The sequence below is a fragment of the Phoca vitulina genome, unplaced genomic scaffold (assembly GCF_004348235.1).
Source record: "Phoca vitulina isolate PV1807 unplaced genomic scaffold, GSC_HSeal_1.0 scaffold24, whole genome shotgun sequence".
Taxonomy (NCBI): domain Eukaryota; kingdom Metazoa; phylum Chordata; class Mammalia; order Carnivora; family Phocidae; genus Phoca; species Phoca vitulina.
In genome coordinates this window covers 11,529,277-11,550,262 of record NW_022589727.1, presented here as the reverse complement: position 1 = coordinate 11,550,262, position 20,986 = coordinate 11,529,277, and the positions used below count along the sequence as shown (strand labels likewise).

Here is a 20,986-nt window from a genome sequence, read left to right as displayed (position 1 = left end):
CTATTCACTCACAAATACTTTTACTTCCCCTCCCTTCCTGACCTGACACACCTGATCAATAATGTCCATGCCTGAATCCTCTACCAATAAATACCACTAAAGAAAATCACATAAGCACATACACTAATGTCATCATAAGTGATAGTTATCTAATACATTGCCTCGAACACAGTAAGCCCTCAACAAAAACAAGTGTCACAATATTTGTGCATTTTGACCCCCCAGGCTAGTGGGGGGGGTGCTTTCTTGGCTAACCAGTTAGTCACCTTTAACTTGTGATTAGCTGACTCCACTCTTCATTCCCTACAACAACTTTTTATTTTATTTATTTATTTATTTATTTATTTATTTATTTTTAAGATTTTATTTATTTTTGACAGAGAGAGAGTGTACAAGCAGGGGAAGAAGCAGGCAGAGGGAGAGGGAGAAGCAGGTTCCCCGCTGAGCAGGGAGCCCGATGTGGGGCTCGACCCCAGGACCCTGGGATCATGACCCGAGCTGAAGGCAGACGCTCAACCGTCTGAGCCACCCAGGGGCCACTACAACAACTTTTTAAATATTTACTTCTCCCTTTCATGCTGCTCAGTCCTTCTTGGTCAACCTCTCATATGTATGTGGCGTCCCACTTCATTAGGACACAGAATCAACAGGCTTGAACCCCCTTAACTTTCTCCACCTCATCTCCAAATGAACTGTACTCTTGCCTCAGAGGAGAGGCGGTTCCTACTTTCCAAGGCTAATTCCTTGACCTCAGCATATTTCTGTTTCCTGTACATGTCTCCAGAATCTGGCTCCGTGGATACTTCCCTCCTGCTCCCTTATACTTCCCATCTCTTGTCTCTCTGTAATGCCTAAAACTCGCTCAAGTCCTCATCTTCCAAAGAGTTCCTCCCTTGCCCTCACCTCCTCCACATACCTTACCCCCTTCTGCTTCCTTTTCCCACCAAACTTTTTTTTTAAACCGACTAGTTTTTATACACCTGAGTCACTTCTCCAGACAGTACATGTTGTCTCTTACCCTACCCTATCCTACTCTACTGAGACTGTGCTTGCTGTGGCAAATTCATGCCAAATTCTTCATGCCAAATTCTATGGCTCTTCACGGGTCTTCCTTCCACCTGCTTTGAGGTATGTCACAAGACAGAACACTCTCTCCTGGAAACTCTCTTCTCGTTAGCCTCTGGGACACTGTTCTCTGACTCCTCTCTGCCCGACTGTTTCCCTTCTTCTACAGACGGACACCCCTTTCCCCCCGGCAAGTGCAGATGTTCTCCAGGGACCCACTCTCAGCATTCTGTCTCACTTCCTCTATTTCCAGCCTGGATCTCTCTGATGAAATTCAGACCCCACATCAACTCTCCTGAGCTTTAAAAAGAACGGGCCCAACACTAACTTCCTCATTAACTTCCCCATTCTCCAAATGTGATGTTTATCCTGCATTACTTGTTTCAGTGACAGTTGCCAAGCCAGAAACCTGCTCATGAACCCTGATCCCTTAGTTGGTCACCACATCCGGCCAATGGCACCCCTGGAGCTTCTCCTTGGTGCCCCGTCCTCCCTCCAATGCCACGCTTTCGGCACATGCTCTTGTCATTTCTCTTGGCCTCCTCAGAAAGCTCCTCACTGGGCTTTCAGATTTCAATATTTCCCCACTCTCATCCATTTTTCAACTTCTCATCAGAATAATCTTTCTGAATACCATCTTAGTCACATTATTCATCTGCTTAAAGCAGTGGTTTTTGTTTTTGTTTTAGCCTTTTTTGTCCCCAACCCTTTGAAAACTGTGCACCCTCACCCTCCAGATATGCACAGAGGCCATAAATCAACCCTTGGCATATAGGCTCAGGGGCTCTGCTCCCTCTGAGGCCTATCTCATGGATGCCCAGGGATTCACAGAACCCACAAGGCCCTCAAGGCCCCTCACCTCCCTGTCCAGCCTCACTTCCCACACGCCCCACCAAGCACCTACCCTGGTCACAGCAGACCACCCTCTGTTCTCAAAACACAGAACCCTTCGTGCTCTGACACCTACCTCAGCTGCCTACTGAATGATCTTGCAAGACCCAATTACAACACCCCTCTCACTGACATCTCCCTTCTCCTTCTAGAATGAACCACTGACTCCTTCCATCACACAATAAACCATTCATATCAATGAGCACACTGCCTTTCTCTGAGTGTGTTACCTGCTCTGGCTGGTAGACACAGGATCATAGTTAGCTTTGCTTCCCCTCTGCCTGTCCCTGGGAACAACCCAGGGCCACTACATGTGGTTTACTCCAAAATGGCTCCCATTTCTCTTTTTACAAAAACACATGCATGATGCTTTGTCACATTAAGCAGTCTTTGAGCTTCTCTTTAAGTATATTTATTTACCTTCTCCCTCTTTGCTGATTTTCATTTGAATTATTAAAACTCATATCAAAAAGTCCTTATAGCTTTTGTTATGTTCCTAAATCTAGCAATATTGCAATTATCAGGTTTAAACCCTAAAGAGAACTATTCCACAAACAGTAAGGACAGAATACATGAAAGTTGCTGCAAATGTATTCTATTTAAGAATTAAAAGATAGGAAAACTCCAGGTAAGTCTACCTTTATACTGCAAAGTATACAAATGACATTTTCTGGCTCTACTTTACACAGAAAAATCAAAACATCCACGCTAAGCACTTACTATTTTTAACCTCTAGATAAAGTGAAATTTCTACTTTACTTTGTTAGCATGCAGAGTCTCACATAAATTTTAAAAAGCTGAAAGTGGATTAAGCCCTCTGGAGAATCTATAAATACTAATACTGACAAAGAAGTCATTCATATTGTAAAATAACGCACATAAAATAGATTTTAGAGTGTAATTGATTGAATGTAAAATATTGCTGAAATCCATTAAATCAATTTTATCTGAATTCCAATTGGAAAAGTTCCAACTTTATCTTTATGGCAATCCAGTGCTGCTAGTCCCATTGTTACACTAGAGAAAAATAAAAAAAAAAAAGTTATAGCTAGCTAATCAAACACCAATTTTAAGCCTTAACTTCACTTCTGGTGAATATAGGAAAATTAGGTATCATTCATACTTGGACAGTTTTCATCGAAGGAGATCTTCTTCCTACACAGACTTCCTTTAACTATTATTGAGGGAAGTATTGTATTCAATTATTTTGTATGATATTATAATAAGATTTTACACTAGGTATTTTAGTATGCTGTTCTCTATTATGGATGGAAAATAATCCTGTTAATTAAAAATAAATTAGGGATGCAGAGCTAAGTATAGAACCCCTCAACCCCATCCATTTGTCCTAGGTTTCTCATTCCCTTGATCATTACAAAGTCTGGTTCCCTCAAAGTAGTGAGAAAGAAAGGGAATATCACACTAATGTCTGTCAAGCTTCAAGCTTGTATCCTTGCAACACTGTGATGTTGATATTATACTCCCATATTTTACAGATAGGTCAAGTGAAGCTCTACTTTGCAGAGGTCACACGACTAAGTGAAGGGGCTCTCCTGGATGGAAGAAGTCTCATTACATTGGCTGTACCCACAGCTCCTTTCTAAGCAGTTATTGGTATGTGGTCGATTTTCTAATTGGACACGGGGTTGGTGCCAGACCCAAAGCCAGGAGCCCATGAGGAGGCCTTCTGTGACAAGGTGACAAGGTGGCTCGCCAAACCAGTGTGGTTCTCTCTTGTGAAGAACGCAAGACTGATGGAAGCAGTGATAAGGAAGAGTAGCACCAGGACATTCAGAGAAAAGGCAGCGCCCAGCAGACCTGACACAATCTCTCAAGCACTACGACAGGAGCAATTACGAGTTATGGGCCTGGAGGAGGACAGGGCTAGTAGGAAGGCCTGGCAGGCAGACGCTTTTAAACAGAGTTTAATTAGTACCCATAAAGCAGTAATTAAGAAAATGACAACTACACCAAGAACAGAAAGATTTCCTAAAATTATAAATCCTTGAATATGCAAATTATAAAAATGAAATTATTGTAATCAATATTTCAACAGAACTTTACTTAGTGGTTTCAGTCCTACACAGACAAAAACATTCATTTTTAGAAAACCAAGGCTACAATAACAAAGTAATGACAAATACACAGCCACAAAAATCACAGCTTCCTTCTCTACTATAAGACAGCAAAGAGACAGCAAGATTAGAAGCCACTGAGAATTTTTTTTAAATACCCATGCCCCCTGTCAGGTTAATAAAATCACTTAGGGGGTGGGACCAGGAATTATAAAAGTTGCCCAGGTTCAGTAGAACCAGGATCTATTCTAGATTAGCGGGTCTCAAAGTGTGGCCTAAGGGTGACTAGCACCTAGGAACTCATTAGAAATGAAGATTCTCAGACCCTCCTCGAGATCTACAGAGTCTGAAACTCTGACAATGGAGCACAACAATTTGTATTTTAAAAGACTACCCAGCTGATTCTGATGTACCCCAAAATTTGAGAACCATGCCTTAGATGACATTGAAAGGTGACTCTTTTTTATTATAGCTATGTAACGTCAACAACTTACCAACAATAAACTGAAAAAACATCCTACAAATGACAGGTGAAGGCTAATTTCCTCAATAAAGAATACTCGTGTAAAGACATAAAAAACACATTCAGATACTACTTTAGAACCCAAGGGTAAACAAGCAATTCACAAGGATGTTCATTTAAATTTTAATTATATAAAAATTAACATACAAGCTTATATAGAAAGAGTGTGCTTAAAATTAGGGGAGGGAATATATGAAGGACAAAATGCCAGAATGCAAGCCCTGCAGCTTCCGAGCAGTTACAGCGGGCTTTTCAATGAGGACACACTGTCCTCATAATTTTGAAAAAATACACATTTAAAATTCACTATCTTGATCTCTATCTCATATTATACACAAAAGTTAAATACAGGGACGCCTAGGTGGCTCAGTCGGGTAAGCGTCTGCCTTCGGCTCAGGTCATGATCTCAGGGTCCTGGGATGAAGCCCCATGTTGGGCTCCCTGCTCAGCGGGGAGCCTGCTTCTCCCTCTCCCTCTGCTGCTCCCCCTGCTGACGCTTCTCCCTCTCCCTCTGCCCCACTCGTGCACGCTCTCTCTCTAGTGCTCGCTCTCTCTCAAATAAATAAAAAAATCTTAAAAAAAAAAAAAGTTTAAAAAAATGGTAAAACTGTTAGAAGGAAATAAGAGTTATTTGTACGGCCTTCAAGTAATAAGGAAAGCTTTCTTAAGACCAAAAAGCAGAAACTTTAAATAACATCACTGATACACTTGGAAACATTATAACCTTAAACTTCTATAAAAGATTCCATAAACAAAATGAAAAGACAAGCCAGGGACTTTGAAAAGCTGTTACACCACATACAGCAGACAATAGGTCACTACTGGAATATATGTAAAGAACTTCCATCAATTAATATGAAAACCTAATTAACCAATATGGAACTGATAAAGCACACGACTGAGTCACAGAAGAGAAAATGCAAAACCACTCACAAACACATCAAAAGTTACTGGAGGGGTGCCTGGGTGGTTCAGTGGGTTAAGTGTCTGACTCTTGATTTCGGCTCAGGTCCTGATCTCAGGGTCAGGAGACGGAGCCCCTGCGTAGCATCCGGCTCAGCGCTCAGTGGGGAGTCTACTGGAGATTCTCTCTCCCTCTCCCTCTACCCCTCCCCCTACTTGTGCTCTGCTCACTCTCTCTCTCTCTAAAATAAATAAATAAATCTTAAAAAAAAAAAAGTTATTTGAACCCACTAGTAATAAGAAAGGTGAAAATTCAAACAACGAGGTATCACTTTTTATCTAACAGATTAGAAAAAATATTTTTATCAGATTAGCAAAAATTTTAAAGTCCATCCATATCAATACGGTACATTCAAGCTTTGCTGTTGGGGATATAAACTGGTCCAGCTGCTTTGGTGCTAAACCAAGCCAGCCTATATAGCAACTCCAGTTCTAAGTCTGAACCCCCAAACACATATGCACCACATGCAGAGAACTCTGTACTCTGCTGCTCCCTATAACAGTACTTTGTGATAGCAAAAAAGTAGAAATAACCTAAATTTCCATCAGCAGAGAAAAAGGTAACTGAAATGTGGTACATTTATTCAAAGATGTACTATACAGTAGCTAAAAAAAATAGAGATCTGTATGTATCAACATGGATAGTTCTTAAAAAAGCAAGCAACTTATAGAAAGAATTGTAATTTTAAGACCATTTATATAAATTCTTAAAACCTTTGCAACATTATAATTTTCTATCTAACCATCTATTTGTATAAAAAGTAATTTTAAAATAACCTGTAAGAATACATATCAAACTCACAACAGAGGTTACATGCCACGTAACATGAATATTAGCACCCACAGTAATGATCTGAGCGTGGTGTGCTCAAACCATGTGGTTTTTATTACTCTATTATAACACAAGCAAAGAGTTAAGTCAAAATTAGATGACACTTACGCATATAAGGCAGTTTCTCTGGGCAGGGTAGATATGGTGAATATGTGAAGTTTTCCGGAAGATATGTTGTTGTTTGAACAAGATAATCGCTTGAATTATTGCCTTCAGGATAATCTTGGAGAGAGAGGAAAGAAGTTACAACCAAAAAACTGCCTTCTGCTTTGCTCCTAGTATGAAATATGTCACTATCACTGTAAGAAGACCTGCAATATGCAATCTACAGAGGTACTTAAAAGCAATTACCTATAAAGAACCAGAGAAAAGCAAACACAGCTGCGGTGGCTACTCTCCCATTCACCCTTCACTGCTACTGGAAAGGACCTCTCAGCATGATTTCCCAAGGGAACTCGGGGACAAGTCTAGAGAGCAGCCTGGACTCATCAGTGCACACATACAGAGCAGGCTCATCTGCGACCCTATGAGAACACCTGCTCCCATCCCTCCCCCCGGCTGAGCAAGATCAAAAGGGACTGGGAAAGTACACCAGGGAATCCCCTCCACTATCAATGGCCAAGGGTATCCTGGGCGACCACAGAGCTACGGCACAATGCTTCTAGTAAGCACCGGGTTGAGGGGTGGGAGTATTGTTTTCTCACCACCCCACACTTAAGAATGAGATTTACCCACTCAACTTCCGTAACACAGTCCATTTTAAATCTTTAAGTTCCCAACTCGTAGGCTGCAGTCCCTGGGGAGCCCTGAGCTGTGTATTACATTAGGTCCGTCATCTTTAGATACTGCAAGTTTTACGGCATGGAGGGCACTGGTTAGAGCACCACAGTGAAATGTGGAGTTCAAATCCTTGCTCCGACATGCACGAGCTTTGTGGCACAGGGCAAGACGATGTAGTTTCTCTTCTCTGCCTACCTCATGTAGCCATTTTCAGATTTCCATAAGAGAAATGCACAAATTGCTTAGAACAATCCCGGGCCCATATACCTAATTCAATGGCTGGAGCTCTGAGCGACTGGTTCAGAGCCGTGCACGTGACTTAACCCGGGACATTCAGAACCTTAGAAATTTTGAACTTGGAACCAAAAAGCTCATGTTTCAGCCCTTTCTGGAACAAGGTTCTGAGATGCAAGTCTGAGAACCATGACCGGCCAGTTTCCTCTATGTCAGAGGAAGCCAAAGAGAATGAGATCAACGTACAGTAAGAGACAAGACATGGAAACAGCTGATTAAATGAGAGTCTGTGTCCCAGATCATAAACCACGTACCCACAGGAAATGAAGCTCTAGCAGACACTTTAGGAAAATGCAAAGACATCCTTTCAACCTCGGTAATCTGCTCTGTTGATGGAGTTATTCCTATCTGAACTGGTCTGCACGCAGAGATAAGAAAGAGGAGAACAGGCACATGACTTGAAAGAGAGGCCTGTCTGCCAGTGACCAGCAAGCAAAAAGCGAAAGGTAAAAATCACACACCTTACTAAACTGTAAAAGCTAAACCCTCTCCCTAGGGAAAGATAGTAGAATCCTGGCAATTGAATATGAAGTATATGAGAAGAGTCAAAGAACACTAAACACTGACCCTGCAAACCTTTTGCCTGACATAGATATTCACTATCATCAAAATGGACTTGACAAGGGGTGCAGCCTGGGCTCTAGGACGGCACTGCCGAGCGAAGGCACACCTGCTGGAAGGGACCCTGCAGAGGCTGCTCTGCGGAGGGTAAGGGGTTCTGGTACCAACGAGGAGACAGAAGCTGGAGGAGAAGGTCCAATTCCAAAGGACTGCACGGAAATCCCAGTTATGAATTTGGCAGGGCATGGGGAAGGTTTTAAGATAAGTGTATTTATTGCCAGGAAACCCCAAGATGATAAGTAGGGCCGAATGATGTACAACCGCTAAGGCCTATTCCAGGAAATGGGAAAGTGGGAAAGCCCCAGTGACAGAATCCTCCCAAGAGCTCTCTCCAGAGCAGCCCTAGAAAGCACTTCATAGGAAAATCCTCCAAGCCAAAGGGGAGGGGGCGTTCAGTGGACAGTAACTGCTTTGTAAGCCCAGGGACACACCAAGAGCACAGAGACCCCTCTAGGAGTCCATACTCTGTATGGCCCCATACACATCTGAAAGATTTAAAGATACTGAACATAAAATAAGTGTAAGTCCATTAAAGTTCTGATTCTTTCCTTAAGATGCTTTTTAAAAATACATCTAGATATAAATCAAATTTCAAGTTATATTCAAAAAATTTTTCTGCATTTATGGGGACTCCTACTATACTAGGCAGCTAGTATAGTCCATGCATTTGTAGGATCTAAAAACAGAAGATAAATAAGGTTGTCCCTGGCCTTTATGTATTCTGAAGATTCATTTTCTTATAATCCTGAGGCAGATAAATATTAACATTCTCAAAATTCTCAAGTATTTCTTAATGTCATGTAGATAACTTTAGATAAGAGTATTTTCTTATTTTGCATAATTTATTATTTCTTGTAATTAATGTTTGGGCCCCTTCTCTTAGCCATATGCTATGATTCTATAAATCTACATCCAACTCACAGAAATTGTAAGCTCTCTAGATATTTCTGCAAAACAAACTGCTAACGGAAGCTCCCCCTGGGGAGGCTGGTGGCACCAGAAGACCTAGAGGACTGTTTCACTTTTTATTTTAGTGCTAGAATGACTGAGTCTTTCACAAGAGAACCCATGTATCACTTTGATCAGTTTTTAAAGGACTAAATTAAAAAAAAAAAAAACTCAAAGACATGGAATAACAGTATATTCACTTCCTTTAAATACAAAGTTTTGGAGCTAAACGTGTTATTCTTGGCTAAATCATTACAAATGATCATAAGGATCAACTCACTGCCAGAGTTACAGAAAAGTCTCTGCATTCCTTGGGTACTGTGTCCAGTGCTGCTTATGTCATCCCAATGTATCATGTGTAAGTCTATCCACCCACCCCGGCCACTAGTCTGAATACCTCTTTTTTTAAATCAAATTGCCTTTGATTTCCAGTATCTAACAAACTATCTACAACATGGTAAAAACTTACTGTAAATGAACACTTCACAACTGATCATTCAGCCAACAATAATTTAAGCTTTTGGAGACTATACTGTAATAAACCCACAAAATCATTATTCCCACAAAAGTGTTTGGGTCCATCAAGTATAACCACTGCTTTCAAACCCAGTTTTAAAAGGTTACGCATGATAGATGCATTTGAGACGGATCTGCCACAACTGCTTTAAAATGTAGACATTATTTCATCTAATGAATGGATGGATGAAAACACAATGAGTTCTGGGATCCCCAGAACTTCTTCCTCTTTTCTAGAGCCACAGATGAAGAAAAGAGAAACACAGAATGAAAACTGCTGGACAGGTCCCCTCCTCAGCTCTCACTGGACCTTATCACTTATAGGAAAAGGAGAATTGCACCAAATTGGACTCTCAAGGGCTTTGTTCTTCCTGCAAAGGGCAGCTTAAAGCAGGTACAGAAACTCCGTGAGAATTCTAGTCTGTTCACCCCTGGCTTGCTGTGTCTGTCTGGCGGTGTCTAAGGATTCAGACCACATGGCCATCAAACAAGGAAGTGTGCTCGGCTATTTCTAACCAACCTACCAGTTCTAACACTGCATGACCCTTATCATCTGCTTCGGTAATTATTCACTGATTACATCTTGTTTCCTTAATTTGACTAACTCCATAGCTACAAGGCTATAATCATTTGATTATGAGAGTATGTGATTTCTTTGCAAAAATATTATATGTAGTATCTATTTACACTTGGTGCTGCAGAAAGTCAGGTACAAGATTAAAAACCACTTTTTGAAATCAAATGTACTTAGAACTATCACAACCTATTGCCATCAAGTGTTAAATTTTAAATGAGCCAGTACATGTTAATCAAGTCTCCCCTAGAGTTCAATTAGCTCTTAGTACACCTTCTTGGCCATTGTCTCCTTGTTGACAGATTATATCTATATAAGTCTGTGCAGAAATAAACAACTGCATTATAAGTAACTATGCATGCTTCCAACTTTCTCAAAGCCTTGAGATCCTCATACAAAGGGAGGATGTTCTTCTTAATGCTGTGTCTCCAAGTATCTGGGTAAGAATACTGACTACATGAATTGTTCAATATACATGAACACAGCAGAGTCTCACAGTTGCCTACTCAAACTCCATTTTCCCTTTCTCCTTAGGTAACAGAACCCCAATTACATTCAAAGCACCAGTGTACCCAGCTCAAAGACTGTAATTTACAGTCCCTACAACAAAGTCCTGGCCAATGCAATGGAAGCAGAAATACCATGTGAAACTTCTGGGAAGTCTCCTTAAAAGGGTCCCTCTGTTCTTCTTCTCTCTTCCTTTCCTCCTCCTTTCTAACCCAAGTACAAATAGAAAGACTGGAGCCCCACAACAACCTTCGAAGACTATAAAACTCCGTGACAGAGCAGAAGATGGAAGGCGTGTGGAGACTTTCTCCACCACGGCCCCAGACATCCAACTTCCGGATCTCTTTTACATTAGAACATAGAGTCTCATGGGCTTAAGCCACTGCAGCCAGGACTCTCTTACAACCAAACCCAATTCCTACCTGATGGACTATCTCCTGAGAACAGTTTTACCACCAGTAAAGGAACCATGAGAAAAGTTTTCAAAGGTTCATAAAAGTAAGCCAACTCTAATCAAAGTAGGTAGTGGTTGTGTGGTCAGTATTGAAACTATGAGTTGGCAAGGGGAAAAGAGAATTTCCCTTTTTCTTGTCTTCCAGTTGTGGGGTGTGGGTGGGGGAGAGAGTTTGTCTTGACCTAGTAATCAATTCTCCTAATCAAGCGCAACTGAGTTCCCACATAAAACTTATTCATGCCCCAGGAAAGGAACTCGATTATGCACAGATGTCCCGCACTCCCTTATACGACAGGAATCTAAGGATGCTGAGTATTTCTGTTCAGTTGAGTGAACTTTTAACGAACACTTTCACAATCAACTTATTCAACCAGGACAAGTCCTGAAGAAGCTTTTATAATGTTTAAACTGCTCCTAACATCGACCTACTATTCCGAAGACCAATTAAAGCAGAAGACCAATTAATGAAATTTTTACAATACTATTAAAATATAAGGTACAATAACAGTCTTTCTAAAAGAAATTTTTTTCAACTTAAAAGGGAGAAAACAAGAGTGTTTTGATTTGTGGCATCATAAAACAAATCAGGCAAATGACTAGAACGGATTTTGCAGAAGCATGTGTGAAATTAAATTAAGAATCAATTTGATACAGTTGTGAATTTTTAGAAGGGTAAACTATTACTCACCTTAACATACATTTTAAGAAAAAGTATCTATGGTTGGCAGATAGGGACTTCCCATTAGTAGTGTGTGTGTGTGTGTGTGTGTGTGTGTGTGTGTATCTGTCTGTCATTTACAGTGGCACAATTGCGAACTGTTGACAGGAATGAAATCTTTAACCGTTTAAAATAAGAATAGAGAGGATGCAACAAGTGACAACCAGTTAACTGAAACCTTTAAGTAACATCTAATAACACTTCAGGAGACAGTGCAGAAACACTACCCCATGGGAGGCTGAGCATTCTTAAATGATAGTTCAATCTATTTTGCATCAATTCTGCCTTCATTCAATCACTACTTTGGCCTATTACTTGGTTTTAACCTCACATGATTCTGATGGACACTCTACTTCCAGATAATATTTTTAAAAGACAAGAGCAACTATGGATTTCCACTTTTATATAATTTCTCCTTAAGCCCCCTAAAAAGGCCATAAAATTATTAAGAATCTTCTATAATTAAAAACAGTAAGTACTTCCTAAACATAGTTGGAAAAACATTTTAGGAGTTAGAATGGGCATAAAGAGAGATGGCAGAATGACTAATATGGATAAATTATTCTCTTTGTGGTTGACTTTTCTTAACTACGACAGGTGAATTGAAAAAAGCACAAGCTGCTTTTTGTATTTTATGTTTGCAGGAATTAACTTTAAAATAAAGAATTAACTTAAGTATCTTTGGACAAAACCCCCATCACCTCTGAGAGAACACCTTTACATATCCTAAAACATGGAAAGCACTGGCTCGAGCGGTGAACGAATCTCCCAGGACGCTCAGTAGCGGATACCTTTATCTTTAACAGGAAGGAGTCTCAGAGGCAAAACCAGAGCTTGAGAGATCTGGTTTACTTTTTTGACTACAAAGGTAAAGAAGTAAAAACAAAGCACGTTTAAGAAGCAAGCAATCTTACCTGTACCATTGAGAGTAGTGTTTTTATTTGTGTAAAGCCTGATCATATGCCCTATTGTTTTCACATTTTCTCTCAACATTATTCCTCGAGCTTGTACCATAAAGAGATATGTGTTGGCTACAAAAGAAAAGAGAGAAAATATCATTAACTCAGTAAGCTTTTTTTTTAATTTAATAAAATAATATTCAGACTAGGGAACTGCCCAATAAACCCAAACTGACTCAATTAGCATGTCCAAAGGGAAAACAGAAATATAAAATGACTATTTCCCATTATCAAAAATTTATAAAAACAGGGGTGCCTGGCGAGCTCAGGCAGAAGAGCATGCAACTCTTGATCTTGGGGTTGCAAGTTTGAGCCCCATGTTGGGCGCAGAGATTTCCTAAAAAAAAATAAAATCTAAAAAAAAAAAGAAACCAAAAAAACAAACTTGTAAAAAATGCTTTTTTAAAACAATAAAAATGAAAAATTCAAGTAGTAAAATCCATCAAATAGAATGAGACTAAATGAATATCATAATGAATTCCTTTATCCATAAGTGATTTTCTACCATAAAATATACTTACAAATTTCAAAAAGGCATTTTATTGCAAATATACAATCATATAGTATACTTTCTCTAATTCTACATTAATTCCCTCAAATCCAAAACTCCACAAGGGCAAGGATTCCTTATCTAATAGTAAATATATCATAAATCACCATAATATCTAGTATGAATATGAATCTTTCAATGGATCTTGTAAATTCTCAGTGTGTTTGGGGAAGGAGAGTTAGGGGGCAGAATGACCTAGAATCACTATCTATTTTGGTAATTTCTCTCTACTGAGTTAATTACTTAGAAGTTTTACACTCCCTTTCAATCACAAATCTACCTACCAGGATTGTAAAAGCAGACAAAATCAAAATCAATGTGCATTTTCAAGTTGGTACATTTAATTATTTGTGCTAAGTGCTTCAAAACTAGGCCCCTAATTTCTTGCTGTGGGAGAAACTGGTAAATTGCCAAAGATGACAAACATCTCTGCCTCTTGAGATGCTAGGACTCCTCAGAGAAGCACAGAAGTAATCAAAAGATCCTTTCTTTCTCGGTCCTGATTCTGTGAGCACAATGCATAACTTTGGACAGCTCACTGAATCTCAGTTTCCTCACCTAAAAAGTCGGTATTGCATTAGATGTTCTCTAAATGCCTTTCTACTCTCAATTCTCCAAGAATACAGCCAAAAAATCATAAACTCCACTCATTCAAGAGGAGGAAGATCATTTTCATGGCAAAACCAAAAAACTGCAAGTCTCAGTTAATGACTTCTTTCAATTTTAAAATAAGCTGCCCCTGAACACTGTAATGACACTCTCAAAAAATGAATGCTAAATTAAAAAATCTGAAATGCCAACTAATTTTCTGGGCCCTGCTCTACTTCCTTGAGATGCTGCAGAGGTAAGCAAAACGTGATGTTTACTACCACCTTTCCCATTTTTTAAAAGATTTTATTTCCTTATTTGAGGGAGAGAGAGAGAGAGGGAGAGAGAGAGAGAGGGAGAGTGAGCGTGCACAGGCACGAGCTGGGGGAGGAGCAGAGGGAGAGGGAGAAGCAGGCTCCCCGCTGAGCAGAAAACCTGATGAGGGGCTCCATCCCCAGAACCCCAAGATCATAACCTGAGCTGAAGGCAGATGCTTAACTGCTTAACCGCTTAACTGACTGAGCCACTCAGGCACACCTCTCCTTTGCCATTTTTTACATAAATTTTAACTTGCTCAAAGTACAAAAGACAGAATAAATAAAAGTAATACAGAAGCAGAGTACAGTAACACTTCCCCTTTTACAGTCAATCCATAACAGAAAATAGAAATCCAAGCTGCAAATAAGTTTTACCTCAAATCATTTTTAAGAGTGTGTCTACATCCTCTCTAGAAAGCAGTCCTATAATTAGATATAACTTGTTTAGGTTTAAATTTATTACACCCATGGGGCTACAAATGCAAGTTTTTATTACATTTTTGCTCTTGAGTGGACTTTAAAAGAAAGAAGAAAAGAGACAAAGTGAAAAATGAAAACAAAAAGAACAGCCAACCCAAAATGTAGGAAAACATTCAGTAAAAGCCAACTAACATTAGCAAAAGCCAAGATCTAAAATTCAACTGAAATGATGCAGGGAAAACCATCAAATAGAAAACTAATGCCTACTGGTTTACAACACCTTGGATCATTGAATCCTAAAGTTATATATGAAATTTGTTCTCAGTGATCTAATATCTTGTAACATTTTTTTCTGCACCAAACCGTAGAGAGGACCTATCATGGGGCAGCAGAACTAAGCAGCTGGAAACAATACTGGTCCAAGCAAGGATCTGCTAGGTAAGAACATCAGTGCACTTCCACGTGTCCTGGAAACGGAATTTTTAACACACCTACTCATATAAAGAATATTGTCTGACATCATGAAGCCAAGTCAGATTTAAGCAGCAAAGAAAGATCTGGTATAGATAAGAATCATCAAAGTCAAATTATCCTAAAAACTTCCGAAACATCAGGTAACAAACCTGTTACAGGAAAAAAAAAAAAAAAAGAAATGATGACTGATGGCAACTGTGACGATGGTGAACCATTTACCAAAAGAATGCATTTACTATTCATTAGATGGATGGAGATAAAATTAAGGAATGCAAGACACCAAGCTCTCCAAAATGAGAATCTATTAGTTTATTTTAAATCATTTACAGCTAATTGAGTTACACTCCTTAGGTTAATGGTCCTCATGGGTTTAATCCCTAAAGATCAAAACCCATTAGGGAACGAAGCTGTTTTGTTTAAATAGAGTCCTTGTTAACAGGAAGAATGCAATGTGTCCAAGTGTTGCAAGGCACACTAACCCAGCATGAGAATGGTTCCAACTGTCTGATTTCTAAACACCCTAAACTGTTAACCCACACTCAAATAACTATATGACCGCTAATTACCATTAATATAAAATGTAACATCTTATTGGCAAGCCAGCAAGTTAGAGGAAATCTTTGTCTAAAATTTCTATTCCAAGTAAAAGAAACTGCATTTCAGAAAACAGGGAAATCTTTCTCAGCTTTGCCCTTTGGTACTGAGACAACTCAGAAATACACTAAAAACTACCACTGCTTAATTAAAATCATGCCCTGTTCTCTAATTTAGTTAATTTGCTATACGCCTCTGCTTTGTGAGACATAAATTTAACTTATTTACCTAGGTCTGCTTTTGGGGGGTGGGAGATACCTACAACTTATAAAAAAAAAAAAAAACAACCCTCAAAAATCAAGTTTACAAGAGCTTCTAAGCATCCTACCCGGGTTTGTGAGGTAAGCGATTTATGAACTTGCCTCGTTCTCCACTTAAGAAAACTAAGGAATGAGGAATGCACTTGCTAGTACTGTGTCTCCCCATCCCTTTCCACATCCAGCTTTGTTCAGTGAAAAAAGTATCCTAGACAAGGAGAATGTGCCAGTCTGCACTGATCTAGAAAGCTTTCCTGAGCTTCAAAGGCCTCGGACACAACATCCCCCTGGTCCCAATACTATGATACACTGCCGCAGGTCCGTTAACAAAAAGTAATCCAGTGAGGAGCTGATTTTGAGAGGGAGATTATGCTGGATAGGTACATTGTAAGTGCAGGACTGGAGCTAAGAAAGAAGGGCAAGAAATACAATTTGGGGTGACATTCATATAAGAGTGGGAACTATGGTGCTGAATTACCATAAGGAAAAATTATCCAGAAAAGGTGTAAGAAAGTGAAGTTCAGATACATGGAAAGAGACCACAAAGAGGATCACAAAGATAAAATGCCCCAAGATGAATTAGTCTGAGCTTGAACACAGTGAAGAAGAGGAAATGGTCAACCATATCAAACACCACGGAGGCTAAAAAGACTAAAAAATAAGAGCTTAAAAAAATAAAACACTAATAATTGGTGCATACTCTTTGCCAGGCAACCTTAGAAGAGCTTTACATATACTAACCTAATTAATCCTTATAAGCAACCCTATAATGTTGGTACTAATATTATCCCCATTTTACAGATAAAGAAATTGGAACATGGAGTTAAGTAGCTTGCTCAAGGTCACATAGTTATTATTAGTTGGTGGTGGAGTCAGAATTCAAATGCCAGCAGGCTGGCCCCAGCAGTCTAGCTCTTTACCACCATACAATGCAGCCTCTTAAAAATACTGTTAGGAGATCACTGTCAATCTTTAAAAGAAGAGTTTCTGGAAAGCAATGGAAACAAAAGGCAAGTAGGAAAGAGTAAAGTGGATAGTGACAAAGTAAAAGCAATTTTAAGAGAAGTGACAGCAAGGTCAAGGAAGTTTTTTTTTTTAGACAGGAGAAACCTGAGCATGACTGTGGCCTAAGAAGAGGGAAGAAAGAGTAAATTTAAACTTAAGGCACTGAAAGAAATAGGAGGAAGGATGGAAAAGAACACTTCCACCGAGGGGACAGCATAAGCAGAGGCTCTGGGGTGCACGGGTGCACAGCACATCCAGGAGTAAACAATCTGACTTGAGTAGAGTTTGGCAGCAGTGAAAAATAATTTGTAAAGGTCTAAGTGGATGGATGGTGTGAAAAAACAGAAGAAAAGAGGGGAGAGGACTCGAGGTCCTTGTGAAGATGAGAGGCAATGTTAACAATAGTGAGAAAGTGCCAGAAGGATAAGGTTAGAAGACTATGGTCTGGAGAGATGCAAGGGAGAGCAGGTCACAACTACGAGGACCTGACGTGGCCACACAAGGGAGGATGGAAGACAAGGACCAGACTGCCTGACGGCCACCAACAGGACATCCATGGGGGACGAAGTGGGGCAGGAAAGTCCTGAACTGAGAGCAGGCTTAACTCAGAGACATTGCAGTTCTGCTGCAGACCACCACAAGAAAGCACATATTGCAATAAATCAAGTCAAATAAATGTTTTAATTTCCCAGTGCATATAAAAGTTTACACTATAGTCTCTTAGGTGTGCAATAGCATTACGTCTTCAAAAGCAATGTACATACCTTAATTTAAAAATATTTTATTGCCAAAAAAATCTTAATCATCATCTGAGCTTTCAGCAAGTAATAACCTTTTTGCTGATGGAGGGTCTTGCCTCTTGATGGGAGTGTTGGTGGCTGCTGACCAATCAGGGTGGTGATTGCTGATGGTGGGGTGGCTGTGGCAATTTCTTAAAATAAGACAACAATGAAGTCTGCCACATCGAATGAGTCTTCCTTTCATCAGTGATTTCTCGGCAGCATGTTAATGCTGTTTGTAGCATTTTACCCACAGTAGAACTTCTTTCAAAACTGGAGTCAATCCTCTCAAACCCTGCCACTGCTTTACCAACTAAGCTTATGAAATCCTTTATTGTCATTTCAACAATCTTCACAGCATCTGCACCAGGAGTGGAAGCCATCTCAAGAAACCATGTTCTTTACTCATCCATAAGAAGCAGCTCCTCATCTGTTCGAATTTTCTCAGGAGATTGACAGCAATTCAGTTACATCTTCAGGCTCCGCTTCTAATTCTAGTTCTCTTGCTCTTTCCACCACATCTGCAGTGACTTCCTCCACAAAGTCTTGAATCCCTCAAAGTCATCCATGAGGGCTGGAATCAACTTCTTCCAAACTCTTGGTAATGCTGATATTTGGACCTCTTCCCATCATAAATGTTCTTAATGGGATCTAGAAGGGGGAATCCTTTCCAGAAGGTTTTCAATTTACCTTGCCCAGATCCATCAGAGGAATTACTATGTATGGCAGGTAAAGCTTTATGAAATGTATTCTTAAATAAGACTTGAAAGTCAAAATGATTCCTTGACCCATGAGCTCCAGCATGGATGTGGTTTTAGCAGGCATGAAAATACCAACCTCATTGTGTATCTCCATCAGAGCTCTTGAGTGACAAGGTACATTGTCAATGAGCAGTAATATCTTGTAAGAAACCTTTTTTTCTAAGCAGTAGGTCTCAACAGTAGGCTTAAAATATTCAGTAAACCATGTTGTAAACAAATGTGCTCTCACCGAGGCTTTGTTTTTCCATTTCTAGAGCACAGGCAGAGTAGATTTAGCATAATTCTTCAGGGTCCTAAGAATTGGGGAATGGCAAATGAGCAATGGCTTCAACTTAAAGTCACCAGCTACATTAGCCCCTACCTAACAAGAGAGTCCACCTGTCCTTTGAAGCTTTGAAACCAGGCACTGACTCCCCTTCTCTAGCTATAAAAGTCCTAGATGGCATCTTCTTCCAACAGAAAACTATTTTGTCTACATTGGAAATCTGTTGTTTAGTGTAGCCACCTTCATTAATTAACTAGACTTTCTGGATCACTTGTTACAGCTTCTACATCAGCACTTGCTGCTTCCACCTTGCTCTGTCATGTTCTTTCTTTAAACCTCATGAACCATCCTCTGCTAGCTTCAGACTTTTCTCCTGCAGGTTCCTCACCTCTCTCAGCCTTCATGGAATTGAAGAGATTTAGGGCCTTGCTCTGGATTAGGCTCTGGCTTCAGGAAATAATTGTGGCTGGTTGGATCTTCTAACCAAACACTAAAACATTTTCCACTTCAGCAATAAGATTTTTTCACTTGCTTCACTGGAGTAGCACTTTTAATTTCCTTCCAGAACCATTGCTGTAGGGGCGCCTGGGTGGCTCAGTCGGTTAAGCGTCTGCCCTCGGCTCAGGTCATGATCCCAGGGTCCTAGGATCGAGCCCCATATTGGGCTCCCTGCTCAGCAGTGAGTCTGCTTGTCTCTTTCCCTCTGCTCCTGCTGTCTTTCTCTCAAATAAATAATATGTAAAAAAAAAAGAACCATTCCTCTGCATTCACATCTTGGTTAACTGTTTGATGCAAGACGCCCAGCCTTTTGCCTATCTCGGCTTTCGACATCCCTTCCTCATTAAGCATAATCACTTCTAGCTTTTGATTTAAAGTGAGAGACATGTGGGGCGCCTGGGTGGCTCAGTTGGTTAAGCGACTGCCTTCGGCTCAGGTCATGATCCTGGAGTCCCTGGATCGAGTCCCGCATCGGGCTCCCTGCTCGGCAGGGAGTCTGCTTCTCCCTCTGACCCTCCCCCCTCTCATGTGCTCTCTCTCATTCTCTCTCAAATAAATAAATAAAATCTTTAAAAAAATAAATAAAGTGAGAGACATGTGACACTTCCTTTCAGGTGAACAGTTAGAGGCCACTGTAGGATTATTAATTAGCCTAATTTCAATATTGTTGTGTCTCAGGGAATATAGGGAGGCCCAAGGAGAGGGAGACTGATGGGGAATGGTCAGTCAGCGAAGCAGTCAGAACACACACTTTTATCGATTAAGTTTGCTGTCTTATAGGAGCACAGTTCATGACACCCAAAACAATTACAATAGTAACATCAAAGAACACAGATGACCATAACATATATAATAATAATGAAAAGGTTTGAAATATTACGACAATTATCAAATGTGACAGAGACATGAAGTGAGCAGATATTGTTGGAGAAATGGCAGTAATAGGCTTGCTTAATAGAAGATTGCCACAAACTTTCAATTTATAAAAAATTTGTTATCTGCAAAGCACAATAAAGTGAAGCATAATAAAATGAGATATGCCTGTACTAACTGCCAAAATCATGCCGGGATGCAGAATGTCGGCGGGCAGAGGCTTCTCAAGAGAAGGGAGGGGCCCCTGGGTGGCTCAGTCAGCTAAGCGTCCGACTCTTGGTTTCAGCTCAAGTCATGATCTCAGGGTCATGAGACTGAGCCCCTGTATGGGCAGGTGCCTGTTGGCATTTCTTGCCTTCCTGGGCTCGTGGTCACATCACTCCAGTCTCTGACTCCATCTGTACATTGCTCCGTGCACGGCACAGAGTCCACGTGAGATTCTTTCCCTCTCCCTCCCCCTCTGCCCCTCCCTGAGTGTGTGCACGCATGTGTGCGTGCATGAGCTAACAAATAAAATTTTTTAAAAAAATAAAGAGAAGGGAAATGAATTAACATTTATTGAGTACCTACATTGGTCATGTATAAATATATTTAAATACACATACATATAATTATATTTCATTTAATTCTTAAACCACCTGTATGTAGCAGGTTGAATGGGCCCCCCCCCCCCCCCAAAAAAATATGTGAATCCTAATCCTCAGAAGCTGTGAAAACGTTATCTTATTTGGAAAAGGAGTCTTTGCAGATGTAATTAAGGATCTTGAGATGAGAAGATCATCCCGGATTATCTGGGTGGGCTCTAAATCCAATGACAAATGTTCAGATAAGAAAAGGCAAGGGATATTTTACACACACACACACACACACACACACACACACACA

The 20,986-nt window shown here is 40.1% G+C and overlaps 1 protein-coding gene across 2 annotated transcripts in view; it reads right to left on the bottom strand.

The window, feature by feature from the left end:
• B4GALT6 (beta-1,4-galactosyltransferase 6) overlaps positions 1–20,986 on the bottom strand; it is a 65,624-nt gene that overhangs the window by 29,172 nt on the left and 15,466 nt on the right. For both annotated transcript variants that reach the window (XM_032421221.1, XM_032421220.1), the window contains exons 2-3: positions 12,676–12,792; positions 6,458–6,571 (exon numbers count right to left, since the gene is read on the bottom strand). In XM_032421221.1, coding sequence (XP_032277112.1) covers positions 6,458–6,571; positions 12,676–12,775 — 214 coding nt within the window. In that variant the 5' untranslated portion in view covers positions 12,776–12,792. The remainder of the gene's footprint in view (positions 1–6,457; positions 6,572–12,675; positions 12,793–20,986) is intronic.